This window comes from Homalodisca vitripennis, chromosome 6, assembly GCF_021130785.1.
Source record: "Homalodisca vitripennis isolate AUS2020 chromosome 6, UT_GWSS_2.1, whole genome shotgun sequence".
NCBI lineage: Eukaryota > Metazoa > Arthropoda > Insecta > Hemiptera > Cicadellidae > Homalodisca > Homalodisca vitripennis.
Window position 1 is genome coordinate 95,808,742 of NC_060212.1, and position 22,226 is coordinate 95,830,967.

The 22,226-nt window shown below is 32.1% G+C and overlaps 1 protein-coding gene across 1 annotated transcript; it reads left to right on the forward strand.

The window, feature by feature from the left end:
• The first annotated feature begins 3,126 nt into the window (after window positions 1-3,126).
• On the forward strand, window positions 3,127-20,971 carry LOC124364569 (ADP-ribosylation factor-like protein 2-binding protein). Its single transcript, XM_046820126.1, has 6 exons — window positions 3,127-3,428; window positions 5,578-5,700; window positions 9,330-9,436; window positions 12,170-12,255; window positions 16,383-16,479; window positions 20,828-20,971. Exons 1-6 carry the CDS (start codon window positions 3,413-3,415, stop codon window positions 20,915-20,917), a joined length of 519 nt encoding a protein of 172 aa, XP_046676082.1. The 5' UTR covers window positions 3,127-3,412; the 3' UTR covers window positions 20,918-20,971.
• The last annotated feature ends 1,255 nt before the right edge of the window (window positions 20,972-22,226 follow it).

Here is a 22,226-nt window from a genome sequence, read left to right on the forward strand (position 1 = left end):
GCAAAAGATTGATTCTTTACCACTTAAGGTTTATTGAAATGGCAAGGTCTTATCCAAAAGTTGAAAAATGTAGGTTGAAGTCATTGGCTGCCTTCCCAAAACATCTTTAACACATTTTTTAGCACTTGGTCCCATGTACTTTTCAATTGGACACTTGTCTTTTGTTTTCGCCCTGCAAATTCATTTATCCACTCTCCCCCACAAATTTCCGTTGATTGTCTTCACACATGAATTTTCTGTCTGTAGTAATTCATTTTCTGAGTTTTTATCAAACAGTTTAATCGATTCCTATATGCTTTAACTAGTTTTTTCTCAGTATAAGAAAGGTTGCTTGATTATCAATTTACTTAATTTGTCCCTTTTCCTAATACATTAAGGCCGATTGAGACACGAAGTTTCATTTCACGTCCCTTTTAGCGCCAAGCATATTGGGCAGGTCGCGGTCACATAATGCCAGAGTTACTGGTGCGGGTTGTCCGTTGTTGTCAATAAATGGTTGTGTACTGCATGAAAATATTGAGAGCTTAAATAAAGGCTCTTGGCGCTTAATGTCCGAACTTGTCCAAGCCTATATTTAGGCTGTTTGGCGTTTCACCACCAACCTAGCTTGAGCCTAAATATTGGCTCTTGGAATTTTATGACTTAACAGGTTGAGCCTATATAGACTTTTGGGGCTAAAAGATTTAACCTATTGTTATGATTACAGGGCTTATATGATTTGTTAGGAGTATGTTCAACATTGATATTGTGAGTTTGAATAACATCATTCCAGTCTTGGTACGTTAAACGTGACCTGAAACTAGTTTTGTCTATATATTTATGGGTGTCAACGTTTTCAAAGTATGTTTTTTTTTCAAGTTCAGTTCAATCTGTAGTGCAATGTATTAATGGACAGTTGCGTAGCTGTTCACAACAGCAACCGGGACATCGTTGTAATTATTGTGTCTCAAAAAACAGTGATCAATGGAGGAGGCCGTGACGTCAGTCACACGAGTCAGTTTGTCGATGCAGCTCACAAATACTCTTCCCGTTAATATATTTAAATAACACTCCTCTTTTGTTCCTGTCTTCAATATATTTAAATTAATATCTTCCATAACAATGTACGTTATATTGTTCGCAATGTTGTCATATTAAAGTTCAAGTTCATCGCTCATCTATAAAACAAGCCATGTTACTGTCACGTGTTATGTACAGAGTAAGTGATACCGTCTATCGTTTAAAGTCCAGTACAAGGTCAATCAGTAAACGTCGCCCAGCTTCACCTCACGGTAATCGACCGGCAGCAACTTCTTTACGTAAATTAAAGTTGCGTTATTCAGATTGCCTTTTTGTATAGTCGCTATCAGATTGAACACGCTAAGCGGCGCAAACACAGTACAGTCGCAATGCAAAGTTTCCGTCGGCACCATAATGTAAAACTGAATTTGAATAGATTCTGAAGTAATAAAAGTGTCGGTATTTTCATTACACTTCTGATATTATACTGAAAAATATTTAAACTATTTCTTTGTTACTGAAAATAGTTTTCAATGTTCTGTAAAACTTCATTACAATAAACATTTTTGAAACCGATCTGACTTTATTTACTTGTTTGTGCTCCACACTAATCCCTTTTCTTTATAATAGCGAACTATATAGTTGCTAGATATATTAAAAACGGCTCGTGTCAAGTGCAATGTTAAAAAATGTACAATACAACTAAATAGTATATACAGCTGAAGAACACGAATGTAATAAAATGTATAAATAAATAATAAATTATTAAATAATAGATAAACGAATTACATGCGACTTGCCTACCATAAAGAGCGATTAAAAATAACTAATAGCAGATTTCAACAATATAATAGTAATATACAGCCATGCTGTAAAATATTTAATCTATTAGTTTGTTACTGTATAAATGGCCTTATTTATATGTGGTGAATTATATATAAACAAATATGAAGGCTTACAAATAAATCATATTTATTTTAATTCAAAATGTGCATTAATATATGAATTTTATAAATGTATTATTTATCATTTAATGTAAAAAAGATTCTTCTTAACTAAATAAAGAAAAACTATTAAATTGATAACATTTATTACTGTTTATTAATTGAGTGCATGTGACATCCAATGAAAATACATAGACTCTAGTAATAAGTTACAGTTATGTACAGTAACGTTTAATGACTTGTGCTGGCTAACAAACAACAAGGATGTCATCCAAATTTAGTGATTTTTTCATTGAACCGTGTAATCAGTGTGTAATCCAAATTTCACACTAATTAGAAATTGTGTTTGCATCTCTTTGGAATAAATACTAAACCTTATCGATTGTTGTGTAGTTTTGCATAATAGTGTTGACAAATAGCAGACCACTATAAACAACACTTTAACAGTTTTTTAACCGCAACAACTTTATATACGCTAAATTGCCGGAGTTGGAATTGCCGCGGCTGCTGGCATCAGACTTGCCCAGCAGCCGTTCGTTAAAGGTAATCGTTATAGGATTTAAAGTGTACTTATTCCGATTACGGGGCCGGGAGTAGATAATTTGCGCGCCTACTGCCTTCCTTGGATGTAGTAGCCGTTTCTCAGGCTCCCTCTACGGAATCGAACCCTGATTCCCCGTTACCCGTTACAACCATGGTAGTTGCAGAATCTACCATCAAAAGTTGATAAGTCAGACATTTGAAAGATGCGTTGCCGGTACGAGGACCGTGCAATCAGCTGAAAGTTATTCAGAGTCACCAAGAAGTGCGGGGCTGGTGCCCCGATTGGTTTGGGAATCGTACTACTTTATGTCTTCTATTATTCACGTCATTACTGTGAGAAGATATTACTGTGCTACTCAGAAATACTTTCTTCGCCTAAAGTAATACTTTCACTTACTATCAATCGATGTGGCGTTTAACAGTAATCTATTTATCCTTAGTAAAAAATGTATTACAAACTGTTGTTTTATAAATGTGTTTTATTGTACTTGTATACTAAGTATTCTTTAGTTCTTTCATTCTGAGAATGGTGACAGTTGTCAAGACTTTAATTATTAATTTTACGGTAAAAACTCACAAGAAAAAGGTAACATTTGGCGCGATCTCAGCTGTTATTCACTGTCAAAAGTGTTTGTTTACATTTTTTCTGTTGCCTTGCCTCTCAACTCAGTCAATCGTCAAACAAACTTTAACCTGTATGTATTCTAAATGTTGCGTTGCGTTGGTCAATGTACAATAATTTTTAATTACTTTATTTAAATAGTTTTGTCTTTGTAAAATTTGAAAAATAAATATCGTTTCTCACCAATTATTAAAATTAAATAAATAGTAATGAAATCGTAGACTTTGTTAATTTGAAGTAGTAAAGATAACTGTTTTACTTGATCCTAAGGGTTAGGTTTACTTACCGGGTACACTACACAAGTATGAATAGCCCAGAAAGTAAGTACTACATGATAATTTGTATAAAATAAAAAAATTAACTTGTATTAAGCATTAAATCAGTTACTAATGGTCATTAGTTAGTAGATTTAATGAACCAAACTGTTAAATGTTGAGGTATTCAATTGGCCTAGCTATTTTAGAGGAATTCAATGTCATTATCTATACCGACAGAATTCAGAGTTCAACAAGACCACTTTATTGTCTATATAAATAATTTACTCTTACTGCTTATATACTATTATATTGATCAATTAGTAGTATGTCATATTGGTTAAGTTATCAATTTTATTTTACTATGTTAAAGGATGAACTTGTACTTTTAGACATTACACAAATGATTTACTTTGTTTGAATTAATTTGAAACAATATTGTTTGAGTTAATGTGAAATAATATTGTTATTCAATACATTAAAAAAGAGCTGGCAAGAATTAATTGTAAATAACTATAATTTTTAATGTTTTTGTATTTGATCGTTTATTTATTTCTAATCGACAATTTTGTACCATGACTTGATTGTGGCGGTGACCACTTTTAGGCTATAGGTTTAAAAATTACTCGTTTTTAACAGAAATAAATAATATTATTTTTACGTACATATGACACTTTAAAACGGTGTGAACTCACTGCTATTTGTATACTGGTTTTTTGAGCGATAACATGCAATTTGGTTTTGTTATATTGAAAGGTGTTGAGATACTAACCTATCCTGTGTTATGGGGAGACTGAGGGCACAAAATGAATTCAGTTATGGTTATTTTTACCATGTGGAACTATAAGTATTTTTGATGATTACTCAGTTATATATTTTAAATCCCAGTTTAATAAACAAAAATGGATTCAGCTATTACTTAAATACGAAACGCTAAACTATACCTAGTATTGGTGTTTTATCTGAAGATAAACATTTTCCAAGCTGGTCAAAACAATTCCACTTAATGATCCACAAACCATTTTAAACCTCCATTTTATTTAAATGGTTATTTTATTCATGTTACGAATGACCTTGTGAGAGTGAACTTAGCTCTCAGGCAGCTCTTGGTTACTCCTGTGCTACAAAACTTTACTTGTATTTTCCGGTAATGTGGCTTGATGACAGTGTAGACTACTGGAGCCGTTACACATTACTTGCTTTCTATAAGGGTAGACTTTAATAAGCGGCCTACACTTGTTATTCGGTTATTTTTATCGAATGGTTCGATGTTTTTATCCGAAGGAATAATTCGATATTACAATTTATTTAACTTAGCATATGATTTCAACTTATTAGTTAAAGTAACTTTAATGTAAACAATGAACAGCAAGAAGTATCTAATATTTTGAGACCGAAAATGGCGATGAATATGAGAAAAATATGCAAAATATTTCTTACAGGTGACGAGATCTGTCTAAGTGGCTTCTACATATAGTAACCCAATGGGAGAATTCTTCCCTCCGTTTCACAAAAGCTTGAAAGCTTTTTATTCATTGATATCAAGCTGGGCAAGTTTTAAATATCGTAAGGTTTCTTTGATATCTAAGTCTAGACCATAGTTGGTTTTGTTTTATAATGTTAGTGTTAAATTTGTTTTTAAAATTGTAATTTACGAACATTATTGTTATTTTGTAATTGTATTTTATTATAACTGTTATTGTGTATGATTTTTTACATATCGAAGGTGGTCATATATCAAATTGTGCGATAAAAACAACCAAAAAAACTAATGTAGACCGCTTATTAAAGTCTCCCCTTCTGTAGTTGTTTCTTCCTTGTGTTCCACTACACCTCATAGGTTTCCTCATTATACTAAATAGTGTTGAGTTTAGGTTTGTTTAATTTTTTTATCACATAATTCACTTTTGACTCAGAAAACATCTGACTAACTCAATGGCTTAAAGAAGAGGATTAGACCAGTATCATTGAAAAATTTTATTTTTTCATATAACACATGTCATTAGGCCATGCATTATTCGATGAAACATGATTGATTTTTTATTCATATTCGAGTAGCACATATGGATCTCAAGATATTTCAAGTAATGACCAATGGAAGGTAAGTTTTGTAAACATTGAACTTCTTGATTTAGTTTGAAAATAGTTTAGTTACTCCAAGCCAATGGATTGATGTAAAATTTTAAGAAAACCTTGAAAGTGAATTTTGTTTCAGAAATGGATTTAATTAAGGATTCTTGTGGAGATAGTGACAGTGAAGAATATATATCAACATCAAAGCACTCGGAACTCTCAGAGTTTGATGTTATAATTGGCCACATAGAAGATATTTTAGTTGGTAAGAGATTATTTTAAGGTTATATTTCTTGTGCTTGCTATATAATACATTATATTTCCAAATATTCCTGAGGTAAATAGATTTAAGAGCACTTTGAATATGAAAAATTAATTTTATGTGAGTTGCAATTTGATAAAATTCAGTTTAAGTTTGTATTATTGCACAAGAATAAATTAAAATTATAAACACAGTAGTGAGTTACATTACAAATTTCTTGTGCTTCAAAATCAGTATAGGCAAAGGAGATGATAAGATTTCGTTCAGTTGGGGTTCCTACACTATAGTTTGTGTGTCGTGAAGGTGGGTAAATACCAGGATAACAAGTTGTTGGGGTTGGATTTGTCTTCAAAAATCAATATTGACACACTAAATAACAAGATGAATTGTAATACATCTGTTACTTTTTCAAAAGGGAACAAGATCTTGGACATTTTCCACCCTTTTATGTTATTATAAAGAACACTGAATTTTATAAATTGGAATCTATACTTTTCTTCAGGTGTCAGTAAATCTTAAGACATTAAGCTAAGCATGTACAAAAATTAAAAACTGATTAATATATAGCGATCAACTCCCCAAAGTCTAACTTGACAACATAATAAGATCTAAAAAAAGTCCCAGACTGATGAGAATGGACCCAATTACTGTTATTCCACAAAACCAAGAGCACTACAAAACACGTCACACACACCACAGAAAGTTAGAGACTGGTGAAAAAAAAATCAATATCTGCACTTCATACAGCCTGATATTGCAACAATAGGAAATAAAAAGGGCAAGCATGCAAGGTTGGGAGTATAAAGGATAAAGGGGAGACGTCTTTGGCTATATGTTTTTGCAGTACATCAGCAGCTTGCACTGTTGATATGAATACACACTATTACGAGATCCAAAACAAAAGCACAATGCCAAAAGAATCTTCTTCTGGGTTCGAGTCCTGGCAAAGCGAGTACCTTTCTTTTATCAATCTTTAATGAATTAGATATATGTATGTGTATGTATAAAATTTAATGTCTATTAAAAAGATTAATATTTGAACCATCACTAACTGTCTTAACTCCCTGATGTCCCAGAAAGTTGAAATTTGGCACATGAATACCTCACGTCTTAAATTTGAAAAATAAAGTATCTTCATAAAGATACATCCTTTGGGGGTTTGAAATGGGGTTGCAACCCTTAAAAGAACTATATTCATGTTTTTCCAACTTCCCTGGAGATAAAATTTGACATAACGTGTCTCATGACTTACATATAAAATGGAAGGAAATTTCGTAGAAAACAAACGCCTGCCTACAGGAGATGAAATTTGACACACTTGTGTCCTATGCCCTTGACACAACTGAAATACCTTAAATCGAAAGTAGATTCCAGGGAGTGAAAATGGTCACTCTTTGAACGACATAGACTTTTCAGACTAACTTCCATGACCAGCAAATGAGAAGATTACAAGGGCCGGAAGTAGACTTTTTTTATTAAAGTAGATTTCTCAGAATGAGTATTTACATATTTTTTTATCACAGAAGAATCAATGAAAACTCTACTATGTCATGTGTGTAACGTAACTGATCCAAACCAGAAATGCTTCTTCATATGATAAACCTTAAACAAGAGCCAGTGGACATTTTTTAGATTTTTTAACCTCTTAGCAAAAAACACTGAAATAATACATACCATAAACGTGTCTTGTTCCAGTTCAAACTCTGTCATACTATATTCGGATGTGTTCCTTTATCTATCTTAATCCTAATTAAATTCCTATTTTAAGATTACGATGGACATTTACCCCCACTCTGGCCCTAAATATTTCAAGTGTTACTAGAATTGGAGCTATTCATTCAAATATTATGGGATGTTGCAGAGAAATTTGTGTATTTCATTGGTACTCATAAAAATTGTTTAATTCTCCAACTTCACAGCCTCAAAACATTGCTCTTTAACCTTAAATTGTAGTTATTTTGAAACTGATCAGGAGATTTGAATATCTCCCAGTGACGTTAATAATTTTCAGGAATGTGTGTTATGCAGTTATAAAGGATATACCTATGACCTACGTATTATTCAGGAAATTGCTTGCAAAGTAGTGTGTAACCACGTGTATATACAGGGTGACAATTAAGTCTGGAACCTCTTTTTTAATTTTTGAACCACAATAGAAAGAAATATCAAAGTTCACAAGTGCTTACTGGTGATAGTAACGCACACATCTGCCCAATTACCGACCAGATAATCCCTTTGGGGGACGGTCCACAAGGAGTCAGACAAAATTCTTAAATAGCAGCATAGGTCAAGTTTGGTATCAAATTAAAGGTCTTACTTAGCAGAGTACAATGCCGCAAACCGGACTTCAAAAGATGGATTCATTCAGTAGTTATAGCTATTTGAATTTTAAAACAATTGAATAATGTAAATTATTAAGTATTACAAGTAAACACCAATTTTTAAGTACCTGTGATCAAAGTAAGTGTTCAAAATGTTCCCCTCCCATCGTCTGGCAATGTCCTAGGCGGTTGTAAAAGCCATCCACTGCATTTTGAAGGTAGTCACGAGGAATATCTTGAGCTTCTTGGACTATGAGATTTCTTAGGTGTGCCAAATCTCGAGGCTTAGTACGATAAACTTTATCTTTGAGGTAACCCCAAAGAAAAAAATCCATCGGAGATAAATCAGGGGAACGAACAGGCCACTCTACTGCACCACATCTTCCAATCCATCTGTGAAGGAATATTGTATCCAAGTATTCTCTAACAAGGAGAGCAAAGTGTGGTGGCGTACCATCTTGTTGGAAATAAATTCTTTGAAATTGTCGACCAAGAGCAGCTTGCAGGAATAATTAAAGTGCAGGAATTATCTCATTTTGGAGCATTGCTAGACACGAGTCACCATTTAAATTACCATTGATAAATAATGGGCCCATAATTTGATTTCCTATAATACCTGCCTAAACGTTAAGTTTCTGTGGATGCTGTGTATGACTCAAGTCTGCCACTTTCACATTCTAACAGTAGTTGTGTTATTGGTAATAATTATTGATTCCTGGCTTTGATTACTACATTGTCAGATGATGGGAAGGGGAACATTTTGAACACTTACTTTGATCACAGGTACTTAAAAATTAGTAATAACTTGGTAAATAATTTGGTAATAAATTGGTAATTGTAATACTTAATAATTTACATTATTCAATTGTTTTAAAATTCAAATAGCTATAACTACTGAATGAATTCACCTTTTGAAGTCCGGTTTGCGGCATTGTACTCTGCTAAGTAAGACCTTTAATTTGATACCAAACTTGACCTATGCTGCAATTTAAGAATTTTGTCTGACTCCTTGTGGACCGTCCCCCAAAGGGATTATCCGGTCGGTAATTGGGCAGATGTGTGCATTACTATCACCAGTAAACACGTGTGAACTTTGGATATTTCTTTCTATTGTGGTTCAAAAATTAAAAAAGAGGTTCCAGACTTAATTGTCACCCTGTATATATATATATATATATATATATATATAAATTCTTCCCTTTTTTATAAACAGTCTAAGTCAGGCTATGGAATAAATTTGCTGTAAAAAGTACATATAAAGTAATATTTTACAGGAATGGAAATGTTGAACAATAGTGTGTTTCTTTTTAGATGATGATTTTGAACACCTACAAAAGAGCTTTTTGGAAAAATATTGGGAAGAGTTTGAAAACAAGGAAGAAAACAAACTTATCTATATGAGTATTTTCAAAGAATATGTAAGTATAATTAAATATGATTAATCTCATTGTATTGATCAGTTTTAGATTGTCATATTACATGTAACATTATCTAGATAATTACTATATATTTGGTGTAAAATAAATCTTGTTACAGATCCATAAAATTATATTATAACCCTTTGGACACAAAAACCAAATTTTAATGTTGGAAAAATGTACCAAAAAATGTTTGCAGAGTATTGGGAAATTCATCACTTTATTGTTATGTATACTATTGTATAATTGTGTAACCACCAAAATGTTTTGGGCAAAATGTACTTCACATGTATTTTGTTATTAGTAGCTATAAACTATAAATTTATAAATACAAGAAAGAACTTAACTACAAGTTATTTTAAATATTGTTTCTTGTATACTAAAAATATATTAGTTGATAATAATAAACTTAAAATAATGATGTTTTAAATATAAATGTGTTTTACTTCTAAGTAGATTCCAGTAGAATTATGATATATTGTTTACAAAATAAGAAAATATAACATGTTAGGGATGTGCCAACTTATGGTTGTGGTATTCATGAGCACATCAGTAAAAGAACACATAAAATATAATCATTCACTAAGCCTATTAACTCCAGTTTATATTTGTTACTTATTAAGTTTTTCAGATATGCTTTGAATAGCATTCTGCTAGGTTAAGAAATTTTAGTATTTCTCACAAAACACCGGTAAGAAATTGTATTTCAAGGAAACTGCTTTATTTAATTAAGAAATGTACTATCAAGGCAATACAAGGCAAACAATATAGCATCAGTTGGGGTTCTTCACACAAATTTTTCTATTCTGATTTATGCTTTCCTGAGGTTTGAATGATTAAACACTTTTTTCATATAATGTAAGCCTAAAATATAAATACAGACAACTATATGAAGTACATTTATCTCAAAAGATTGGATAAATATGACAACAAATTTATATATATATGAATCTCATAAATAAAAATTAATCTTGAAATGTTTTGCTAAGTGCTAGTCTGGAGAACGGACCAATTTTGTTAAGCTCTTAATTATTAAAAAATATTTATTGAAGTCTGAGGAAGGTTTTGATGAAGATAAAATAGGAAAACTTAACAGGAATACTTTAGAATTCCTGAAAATGAATATAATATTTACGAAACGTAATCGAAAGTTACCGGATATTAAACAGTTGTTGGCACTTTCAGTGGAATTTCACCAAAGGGGCAGAAACATTAGTTTACATTTAAATTTTAGAAATTATAAAATATACAGTACTTAAGCAGATTGAAAATCTGAGCCACACTTAGCTTGGGTAGATATAAAGATAGCTAGGGTTTATATTTTTTTCTGAAATCAACACAGTGTTCTTAATAATATCGTAAATTTTCTTTACATTTACACTATAAAATATGAACATTGAAAGCAAAAGCTTGTCTGGAATTCTTGGAGTATATAAAAATGCTCATGTTGCCCAAATACATATATTTTTTAGTTATAAATGGGCCTATACCAAAAATGATATTCCTATAGTCTACTGATACCAAAATTGTGGTCTAAATTTTCAACTCTGAATACTGATTCCTGTTTTATTTAAACTATGAATATAATATGCTAAATGCTTCCGTTTTAATATCATTATACCAAATCTGGTCAGTAATAATAAGAATAAACTATTCTTTATTGTGTTTAAAACTTCTAAATTAGATACAAATTGTCATGTTTCAATAAAATGTATTTTTAAGTAAATTAAAAGTAACTTGATCATTCATGAGTAAATTTAATTCAACCATACTTCCACATCCGCACACTTGCTATTATGTAGAACACTGTTGTGACATAGTAGGAGTGGTCTGTCAACAATTTCTAACTGTCCTTAGCTTTGATAGAACATTTTGAGCCATAAACATATGTATTATATTCTTATACAGGACGTATTTATAAACAAATCATAAGTCAAACAAAAAGTAGTGAACATCCATTTGTTTATCACCGGAAGCAGCATCCCCAAATAAATATAGCAGACTCACGGTGATCCACAAACATGGTTATACCACGAAATAAGAACTCCAAGCAAAATATTATTTACAAAACTATAAAAATTTGGTTATATATCTACGTGTTTTAACACAAAATACAACAAAAACATTTTAGAAATTTGAAGAATGCAGATTAGTTGTTATCCGTAAATAAAACTTATTAAAAGTAAAATAAAATTCAAAACTGTACTAAAGTAAAAATTACTTGACAATCATTTTTTATCGAGTTAAAAAAAATACCATTTAAAAGATATTTAATTTAAGCCATATATGTAGTAAGTTGTATTTTAAAATAGAGATGAATGTTAACATATTTATATATTGCATTGTTATTTAATTATTTGACGTTTAGTAAATTATACTCTGTACATTGTACAAAATGAATAATTCTGACTCAGTACAATCACCATGTAATCTCTTCAGGCATAACTAATGGTACTGTATAGACAGGGTGTGTTTATTAAATTCTCCCTCTTTCCTTTAAAAATAATGTAACCTGTTATAAACCTATCATAGTACACCATTCATGGATACAAAAACTGGTTTACATTATTTTACCAAATATTTAAGCGGACTCTTTTATTTGACTTTTATAATTTTTGGTCTTTGTTGTGTTGTTGGAGATAAGACCTATAATAAAAACTACTCTATAATGGTAAAATTATTTTGATTACAAGTAATGACTATATTTTCACAGACATTTTGATTGCGTTTCAGACAAATTTGATTGAGAATCACTTAGAAGAGAAACTGAAACAAAAAGTGCCAGAGTTCTGTATGAAGACGTTCACACAAAGCCTAATGTGAGCCGATTGCTATTGCACTTACACCTACTCAGCACACAAGCTTGCATTCGTGGTTTTAACACTAATGTATGCAAACTTACTCACTTTTAGTTGCTGTTTGCATTTTCACAAGATGTAATTACTTCATAGTCACTTTGATTTTTGCCAACAAAAGATTCAAATATACTACAGGAAATGAGTTCATAATGTCAATAAATCAACACGATTTAGTAAACACTGAATTTCATTCCTACTCAACCTTATTAGTAATTTCTTGTTAGTTTAGTTTACTCATTGATTACACAGTTACAATGCTGATTTAATTTATTTTCTTGTGTAAGCTATTACTGATATTTTAGTGTTAGTGAGTAATATATTTTAATAAACATGAAAGTTAATGAAAAGTTTATGTTGGTACAATATTATTTCTGATTTCACTATGATAAAACAATAAATAACATTGAAGGCTGTTATATATATACTGATCATTTCGGAATTCTTGTTAGATAATTTCCAGAGATTGCTCCTAAAGTGATTAAATAAAGTAATCTCTTTTTCAACTCCTTACTCATAAAGTGCTTTGTTTTCCATCTGTGTTTTACCACTTTTTTCATGGAATAAAATTTTACCAAATAAAATCATGGAAAAATAAACTTTTAATAAATGTTTATATTTGTATTTGTACACAAAGTTTAAAAATGATATAGGTATCACTACTCATTTCAGGTTGGCAACTGTGTAAAACATTGATTCAAAACGGCTTAATAAGTAAGCATTTTATTATAAATATTTTATGAGAACCAATGTTTGTAAATTTAATTACTAATTCAAACACACTGATCAAATAAATTAAATTGAAAATAACATAAATTTGGTGCAAATCCTCTGTAAATTCAAAAGCAACCCCTCCAAAATAACACATTGGAGTTCATAATCGAGTGCCATTGTTTGATTATCCTTCTTACAATGACTGGAGCAAAGCTTTTGCCATCTGTTTAGTGATTTTCTCGTGTTCTGTCCAGTTCATAATATGACTTCTATTAGTTAGTTCCAAAAAGTCCACTGAAAACTACGCCCACACCAGATCTCTTGACACTATTATTTGTTGACTGTTGTAATTTGTCATTGTCTGTGTTTAGTTATTTGTTTCAAAAATATATTGGGCAAGTCATGATATTATTAGAGTTAGGCTATGAATTGGCAGATAAGACCGACATTGCTTTACTTACAAAATTATTTTGTTTGAATTTTCTTGTTTTTTATGATTCAGATTTTACATAAACTAAACATTTTTTATACATTATAGTATTAGTAATATATTCTAATGAAATTAGCTATAGACTTGAAATTTTGCTTGCAACCTCTATGAAGCCTATAATTACCGACTCATGGTGTGGTGTATTCCTACTTTTTTACATATTAAAGAAAGGACATTTATCGCAATGTTTCAGTATTAACATATATATTATTATCATTTACCTGTATATCACTGAAAAAACAGCTGTTAAAAATGCTTACTACACATAAACAGTTACTACAATACAAATGTAGTAAAACTGGTTTATTAAGTTGCTGTTTTAGAATAAAATTGATCTCCATGTTATCCTTACAAGGGAAAAACCAAACTTTTAAGGTGGAGTGCCCTTCAGAATGTAACACTTTCAGTGTGGCTCTATACTCAGTGAGACCAACTCATATCAATGTGATTCTGCGCCGTAAGCAACCCCCACAGTCTACATGTTAAGTGCCAAATTTTCAACAAAGCTGTAAAAGTTTATTGCCGGGTGTATTTGGATAGTCATGCAAAATAATTGTTAATGTTGAGAAATGGGTGTGTGGGTGGTATAAACTTTAAAACATTTTTGTCAACACTAAATATGCATTTTATACACAAATGCATTTTTTTTTATTCTCGAAGGAAAGAGACTTTTGCCTCCACACATAGTCCTAAAATGACCTTTGTGCCCTCAGAATCTGAGACTTTTACAGAAGCTAATCAAATTTTGGAGCTCCTGTTCTCTGATGTCCTTGGGGGTTTGAGATTGATTTACGCCCCTAGAAATTTTTTCCTCCCGTAGATATGGCAGGACAGTTTAGCCATATGTGTTCCACTAAATTCTTCTGCTTCTCCGCAAAGTCTGCATTCATCAGTCTGACTAAGACCCACTTTCATCAGATGTTTCCTAAGGGAGCTATGTTCTGTCAAAATCTCTTAATGTCAATCAATCTTATATCCTCCTTACTTTGCTCTAGGAGAGCTGCCTACATAAGGAGAGATAAACATTTTAGATTGTCTTAGTCCTGAGGCCCTTCTCCAGTCTAAGGATCTTATCTTTCCCGAGCTTTCTGTAGGAGACAGCTACTCCACAGCCTGGCTCAGGTCCTATCATAAGGAATTCTGTACCTATTTTGGCAATGTTATCTGCTTTTTCGTTTCCATGAATGCCCCCATGAATTTTTCATGGCCCGGGACCCAACCGAGTGTAACCCTGTTCTTCTTTGCCAGTTCCACTAGAACACTCTTACATTCACATATAGCTTTGAGTCCCACTATACATTATTTAAAAAAATATTTACTTCTTGTATTAGTTTTTGAGTAAGTGATATTTGGCGAATCAAGGAAGGTGCTGCACACAGGGCTACTCCACAGTTAGTGTGCATGTAGCGTGTTTCACGCTCACTATGATCAACTCCAGCAATATCTTAGTTCACCAAACTGTTTTCAGTATATCTCTTGATTTGTCAGGTCTTGGTTAATAAATTGAGTCCGCATCCCATTTGTCATCATCCTCTAAAAAGTCACACTGCTGAATCTAAATTTTATAAAACATCCTTATCATTATTACAGCCTGTTCCTGCTATACCAACTGAAGCACAATCCAAATATAAAATACAAAACTTAACCCTTTGGGGTCAGCATTAAATTCATATAATTGGCCTCTCATACCGCCTGGCTACCTTTGGGGTCAGCATTAAATTCATATAATTGGCCTCTCATACCGCCTGGCCACAATGGTCAGGTCATTGATTTTTGATCTTGTCCTGTCCCTCAGGCCATGCCTAGTGGCCCTCGCTGTTTTGCCGTTCATCTTGTCAGGCCACTAAGTGTGTTCCCACTGTATTGTGCATACACTGTAAAATTCAATCCTTATTCAGTTATGGGTGGAAATTGCTGCAATCTCTCTTCCAAATAATTAACTAAATTAATGTTTATAAATTAAATTATGTAGTACAAAATTGTTTTTAACTGACTCTCAGTGTCACTGTAGCTGCTATAGTATATCCTATCTACTTATTAAAATAGTTGTGCATTTGATGGAGAAAAAGGTCAAAATATGGAAACCAGTGTATATTCTGTTGATATTAGACCTGATTGAGACGGATTATATTTTTATTCTGCAAATAAAAATAATTTTAAAACAGATCAACCTATAACTTAAATTACCTATTACTTGGTTTTTTTATAAAACCTTATAAAAGCAAATGATAAATACAGAATCAATAAAGTTTCAATCTTGAAGTCTATAAACTTTGTAAATTATTTCAGAATTTTATTTAAATCCGAGTAAAGTGACAGACATGGTTACGCAAGCGCCGAGTGGTGACTCAGAATGCAGGTGGCCACTAAGTGTGGCCCAGCAATTTAGAAGACAACCACCTGAGACTCCATCAATCAAAACTTTAACAATTCACTTGAAAAACTAGAAAACAATAAATAGGTTTAGTTTTTAGTTTTAGTCCTGGTATAAGTTCAACATGTGCTTTCGTAATAGTTCCTTTGTTGACTGTCAGTAGTAGCAATCAAACAGTACAACTATGGAGTTGTAGTGGTTCAAGTAAACACTACTAGAGGTCAATGTGTATCATCTTACTGGTATCTAGCAGCTGTTTGAAAATGTGATGACACGAACGTGGCAGTCAAGGGGTTAATAAAGAAAACTCAAAACCACTTTGCACAACTACAGATCGAGGCCATTTAAAAAAATTGGTTCATAAATAACAGAGGAGTAAGTTGCTTAAGCATATTATAGATATAGAAGATTGTGTACTGTACAATACTGGATAATGGACACTTTTCTGTACACATTTGAATATTTTTTTATTTTCAATCCTAGAGTTATATTCATTGTGTTATTTTGTTAAAGGGATAAGAAGAACGAGTTGGAAGGAGAAGTGTTTGAAATGCTTTTTGCATTCTCAGATTTTCTTGCCTTCAAAGAAATGATCCTTGACTACCGAGCTGTAAGTAATCTTATAAATAAAAATGAATCGCAAAATGTGTTGGTAAGCGCAAATCTTGAGAATGACTGGACCACTTCGGTTAATTCCTTTTGTAAAATGTTCATTGAAATCCATGAAAGGTTTTTATGAAACAAAATGGAATTTTTTTATGGAAGCAAAATAAAAGAAAAGTTACCTTGAATATTTTGAAATACCGAAAAAATGTAGTTTTTACATTTTATAATCCAAATTAAACTGGCACTAAACCACTGTTTAAACCTTCAGTTTTTTGTCGACAAAATGGCTGAAACATCTGTTTACATTTAAAATTGATTAAATATTAATTAGTGTTTGATCAATAGTGTAATGTTAATAAAAGATCAGATAGTAAATAAAAAAATAATATATACATTTTACTCCAGATTGCACCAGTGATGAATTTAAATCATGTAATGCATTTTAAATATAGTTTAAACACTATAATGTAACCAACCTTAATGAACAAATTTATGAATGTTTTCACATAATTTACTTTAAACTGGTGGGCTTCCTTGACATTGTGATATGGCATTTTAACTGTGGCTTTTGGAAAAACAGAGAAATGAACACTAAAATACCTCAACGATTCTTTCTTTCCCTGGCTACAGTCCAAAAAACAAGTGTAACTCAAAACTTTATTAACGATTATTTTTTAATGTTGCATAACCTTATTATTAACATAATAATAAGGATCTCCCTTAAGGGAGGGATTTTCCCCTTATACCGAAAGTATATAGGAAGTAGGTAGGACTTCCCTCTAGGCCGTAGTTCTCAGTCCTACTAATGTGCATATATTTTCTTCATCAGGACAAGGCAAACTCAACTATGTCAACATGATTTTGACCAAAATAGATTTCCTAGAACTAGATAATCGAACGTATATAGTATTTTGATCAAGGCAATATGGTAAGCTAAACTGTGACATAGTAGGTAAGTGAATATAAACGGTCTTAAATAGGCACTTTTTAACCGAAGTAGGCATCTCGGTCCTACGTAAGTATATATATTTTTTCTTCGTCAGAACAACAAGGCAAACTCTACTATGGTACTGGAAATATCAGACCTGAAATATACAACAACGACTGGAAATATATGCTTTTTGACCGATTGTGTTTTCTTGATCGGGATGACAAGGCAGATTCAGCTGTGACGTTATGTATATAATTAATTAGAACCACAAATGCTCCTACACGTGCCAAACATGATATATATATATATATATATATATATATATATATAATTAAGTTAAACTCTGATACTATTTACCATGAACTTAGATAATATCTACCTGATGTATGCCTACTTATGTTTTAAAATTTTTATAGGACTCCAATCATATTACATCATAATTGCTTTTAATAAGTAATATAAGGACTTCGGTTCTAAAGATTGCGTGTGAAGCCGCGGGTAACAGCTAGTTGTTTAATAATATTGAAATTTATAACGATCCTAAATAAAAGAAATATATATATATATATATATAACAAAAAATGCAGTACCAACAATCTTTCAACAGTACATTTTTTGTTTATAATTTATATACTTAAAATAGTTAATAAATCGCCATGAACATCTTTCATCTAAAATGAGTTTTACAATATTGTGTTAGTATTGATAAAAAAATATTTTATAAGTTACAATAATAAACGCTTTTATTTATTCAAATACAAATAATGTTTTAATCAAATTACTAAGTACATTTTGGATTAGGATTAGTTACTTGACTGAATTTATGGAATTAATTAAACAAAATTACAATTTCTATTAGAATTTATGTCTACGGCTTTCAGAGGTCACAGTTTTCTCTCTCAAGATTGGGTTGATTAAAAAATTAATGTTGAAGGAAGCTTCTTGGATTGGCATATAGTTATTGAAAGTTCAAATGTCCAATTAATCCAAAATTTTGAGTTGTATTAAATTATGATCTTAAAATTGTAAAAGAAAAATATCACTAGTTAATAAAAGGTTAACTGTTAAATTAATTAAACCAATGGAATTAAAATATTGCCTCAAGTTAATCTTGATGTTGAGATATACAGTGCGCCCGTCCACAAAGTCATGACACACTTTGAAATAAATTTTTACTAAAGTATACACAACACAACAATGAGATTAACATACGATTAAATAGTATTTTAAACAGTTTTATGTGAGCATCATAAAATGCCCTACAGACATCCAAACAAACTTTGATCCCCTCTCTTGATACTTTTTTTTCTCTTACGACAAGAAGCTTAGAAATTGCACGGAGTCCTATAAGGACCTTTGCACTGCTTCCGGAGTGACAGGATATTTTTGGATGGGTAAGGTTGGGGATAGGGGCTGTCTCCTGTCGAGATTCATGAGGAAATGTTTAGGGCACTAATCTCAAGTCATGTCCCCTAAGAAGAAGAAGAAGCCAGCTCTGAACCAACCTCTCCGGTCAAAGCAGACAGGGGTGGCACACTCTTATGTCTAGGCTAGCAAGAACCTCTGATACTTAGGGAACAAACCTCACCAACTCCAACAGTCATCTCCCGCAGTAGACTAGACCTATCGAATTACCCTTGCACCCCAGAATCTCAACATTTGCGGTTAGTGATGTGCCGCTCCTGGACATCCACAAAGTTGCCCAGATTTAAGTGACACGTAGGTTTTTGCTTTGCCTAGTGTGGGTTCAACTGGAAGGTATAAACCAGCCAGAAGTGAGCCCTGCTGTGTGTTCTCTCTTGATATTTTGATCAAGTATTCTAGGGTAACCGATTCAATCCCAGTTATGATTCGTTGATTTAAGTGTTAATTATAAATTTGACTTTCGACACAGCCCCATGACTAAAATTTTAAAAGGGGTGAGGTCAGGTGAATGTGCATTCCACCCACCTTGACATATCTCCCTTTCAGGCAATTTCTCGTTCAAAAAGTATCAAACAATTTGGCCATAGTGGGGAGGTGCTCCATCGTGTCTGAAAATCAGATTTCCATTTTCACAATTTGTTGAAGAGAATAGTGTTTTACCATATAAAGATAGTACAACTGTTAACCTTGTTCACAGTAAAGAAAAATTGATCAATAAAAGCCTCGGGACAGAACACGTTTATTTTAAGAGAATCATGCTGGTTCTACAGGTATACGGTAAGGTTGTTCTTACTTGACCAGATACGAACGTTATGACGATTCACCTTTCCAGATAAGCGAACAGTAGCTTATTACTAAAACAATGTGGTTTATCAAATTTTGTTCCAGTTCATTTTCATACAGAATATCAACAGCAAAGTCAAATCTCTCTAATTTGTCACTAGCTTCAAATCATACAATAGTTAATGTAAAACTATTAAATTTAAGTTCTTTCTTAAAACATTTGTGAACTGTACATTATTTAGGAACATTTAATTCATGATTACATTCCACACAGACTTCTTTGTACAAAAGTTTTTTTTTAATGTTCTCATGAGTTTCATCTCCTTTGTTTGGCTTACCTGTTCACATTTTGTCCAATAAGCTGCCTGTTCCCTTAAATTTCTTATCCTGGAAATTTTCATGAAACACTCGACGATACTCACCTTGCACTGAAGTTTTCTTTGCAAAGTTGCTGTGATGAATATTCTCTTAGAAACATTAGCCACACATTACTAGATGGCAACAATGGGTATCTCAATTAATGAGAAAAACTTTATAAATAGCTGTTTTAATTTAAATATGTTTTGTAGGTAAGCAATCAATAATGACATGAATTTGTGGACACAATGTACATAATTAAAATATTTATCACAACTCAGTTCAATAGGGTAATAAATCTGATTTCAAAATTTAATACCAAATGACAGTAATGGCAAGGACTATAGTACTAAAAGCAGCTTCTTCTTTTAATTTTAAGTCAGCTATGTAGTGAATCCACCATATTGTGACAATACTGTTTTGCTGTGTGACAATACATCAGGAAAAATGTGATTGCATTATAAATAACGTAAAATATTTCCTGGACTCCTTTGTTTGAAGTTTATTTTTGACGATGGAAGGATTGTGAAGGAAAAATCGTGCTTCCTTCACATTTACTGGACATTTTCGAGTGCCTGATGGATGCTGCAACTTGTATAGTTTGGTTGTGTCTACTATAACAAATCTGCATGAATAGAAAGATGAGGAATTTTCAATGTAGTATTAGTCTGTTATTGAAACATACAGCACTACACAACCAATGAAAGCATTGCAAACAGTAAAATGAGAACATGAAAAACTTATCCGCATTTTATTTCATTAACTATGATTGATAAATTGCTTTTATTCAAAGAGCATTTTATTGACTCAGAACAAATAATGAGAAATGTTGTTAGCCCAAATGTTTTATTTTCAGATGAAGGAAGGTGCTGTTGTCGACTTCAGCAAAGATCTGCACATAACACCTCTAAAAAACCATCCATCTGAACCAAAGAAAAGCATTTAACTTTTAGTTGTAGATTTTGTAAACATTTATTTAATAAAATGCATAATCAGTTGATTTATATATCATTTGACCTCAACTACCTTATGGATTAGCACTTTTTCACAGTAGTCATATTTATTTGCTAAAGATGGTAGGCTGTAATTTACAAAAAAGTACCTCAATTTTTTCATTAAACTGATGTTTTACTTTTTCACTTAAAAATACCATGGTAAAAATGTTTTTCAAAGGTACCTTAATATTATTGTCAGTAATTATGTTCAACATACTGACAAAAGGCACAAGAAGATCAAGTAACAGTTGAATAAAGTGTGTACAAGTTCACAGCTTTTTGAAGTTTTTAGTGCTGTGAACGGTTTGGAAGAATTTTAAGATATACAATACAATGTTATACTTGCAGTAAATCCAGGTAATACAGAATACAGAATGCTTTTATTCGTGATCATTGAGAACAGAATGGTGTCAAAAAAATACATTTCGTTATTCTACAATAAAGTCAATTTCATTCTTCTCTAAGAATGCGAGCTCGTTCAAAGAATTCCTCCATACTGTAGACTGGATCTTCCAGCAACCAATTCCGCAGCCATTTCTTAAAAGTTCTTGCTGGAACATCCGTGGTACTTGCCGGAAGAAGATTGAGAAGCTTGGCGCCGGCGTAGGATGGTTTCTTAGTGTAAAGTACAGTGCGGTGGGCAGGGATATTGAAGTTCCTGGCATATCTTGTTTGGTGATTGTGGATATCCATATTTCTGGTCAGGTTCTGTTGAGAGGCATAAAGCATAACCTCATATATGTACAGGGAGAAAACAGTGAATACCTGTAGATCTCGAAATCTTTCCCTGCAGCTTTCTCTAGGTGGGAGTCCTGTCATAGCTCTTATTGCCCGCTTTTGCATTAGAAAAACACGTTGCATGTTTTGGCATGAGGATTCACCCCAAAGTATGATGCCATATCTAAGGTGGGATTCAAATAAAGCGTGGTATGACATTTTCACTGCTTTCTCTGTACAGACGGAGTACACTCTTTTAAATGCAGAAATGGCAGTAATGCTTCTAACTGACACAGTCTTATCTGTCGAGTAGTTTCCAAATCTATGGGTATCATCATCACAATAGCCAGTTTCTTTATTTATAAAAATCTATGCTAAAATTGCCCCTTAAGTGTTTCTTATGCTGTTGCATACAATTGCTAATTAAGCAAATGTTTATCCTCGAATCACTTAGAGACCATAAACATCGCTCCCACCAATGATGAAAAAATAGTTTGCTGCACAAGACAAATGTAAACAAATGATAAAATAAAATCAGCTGAT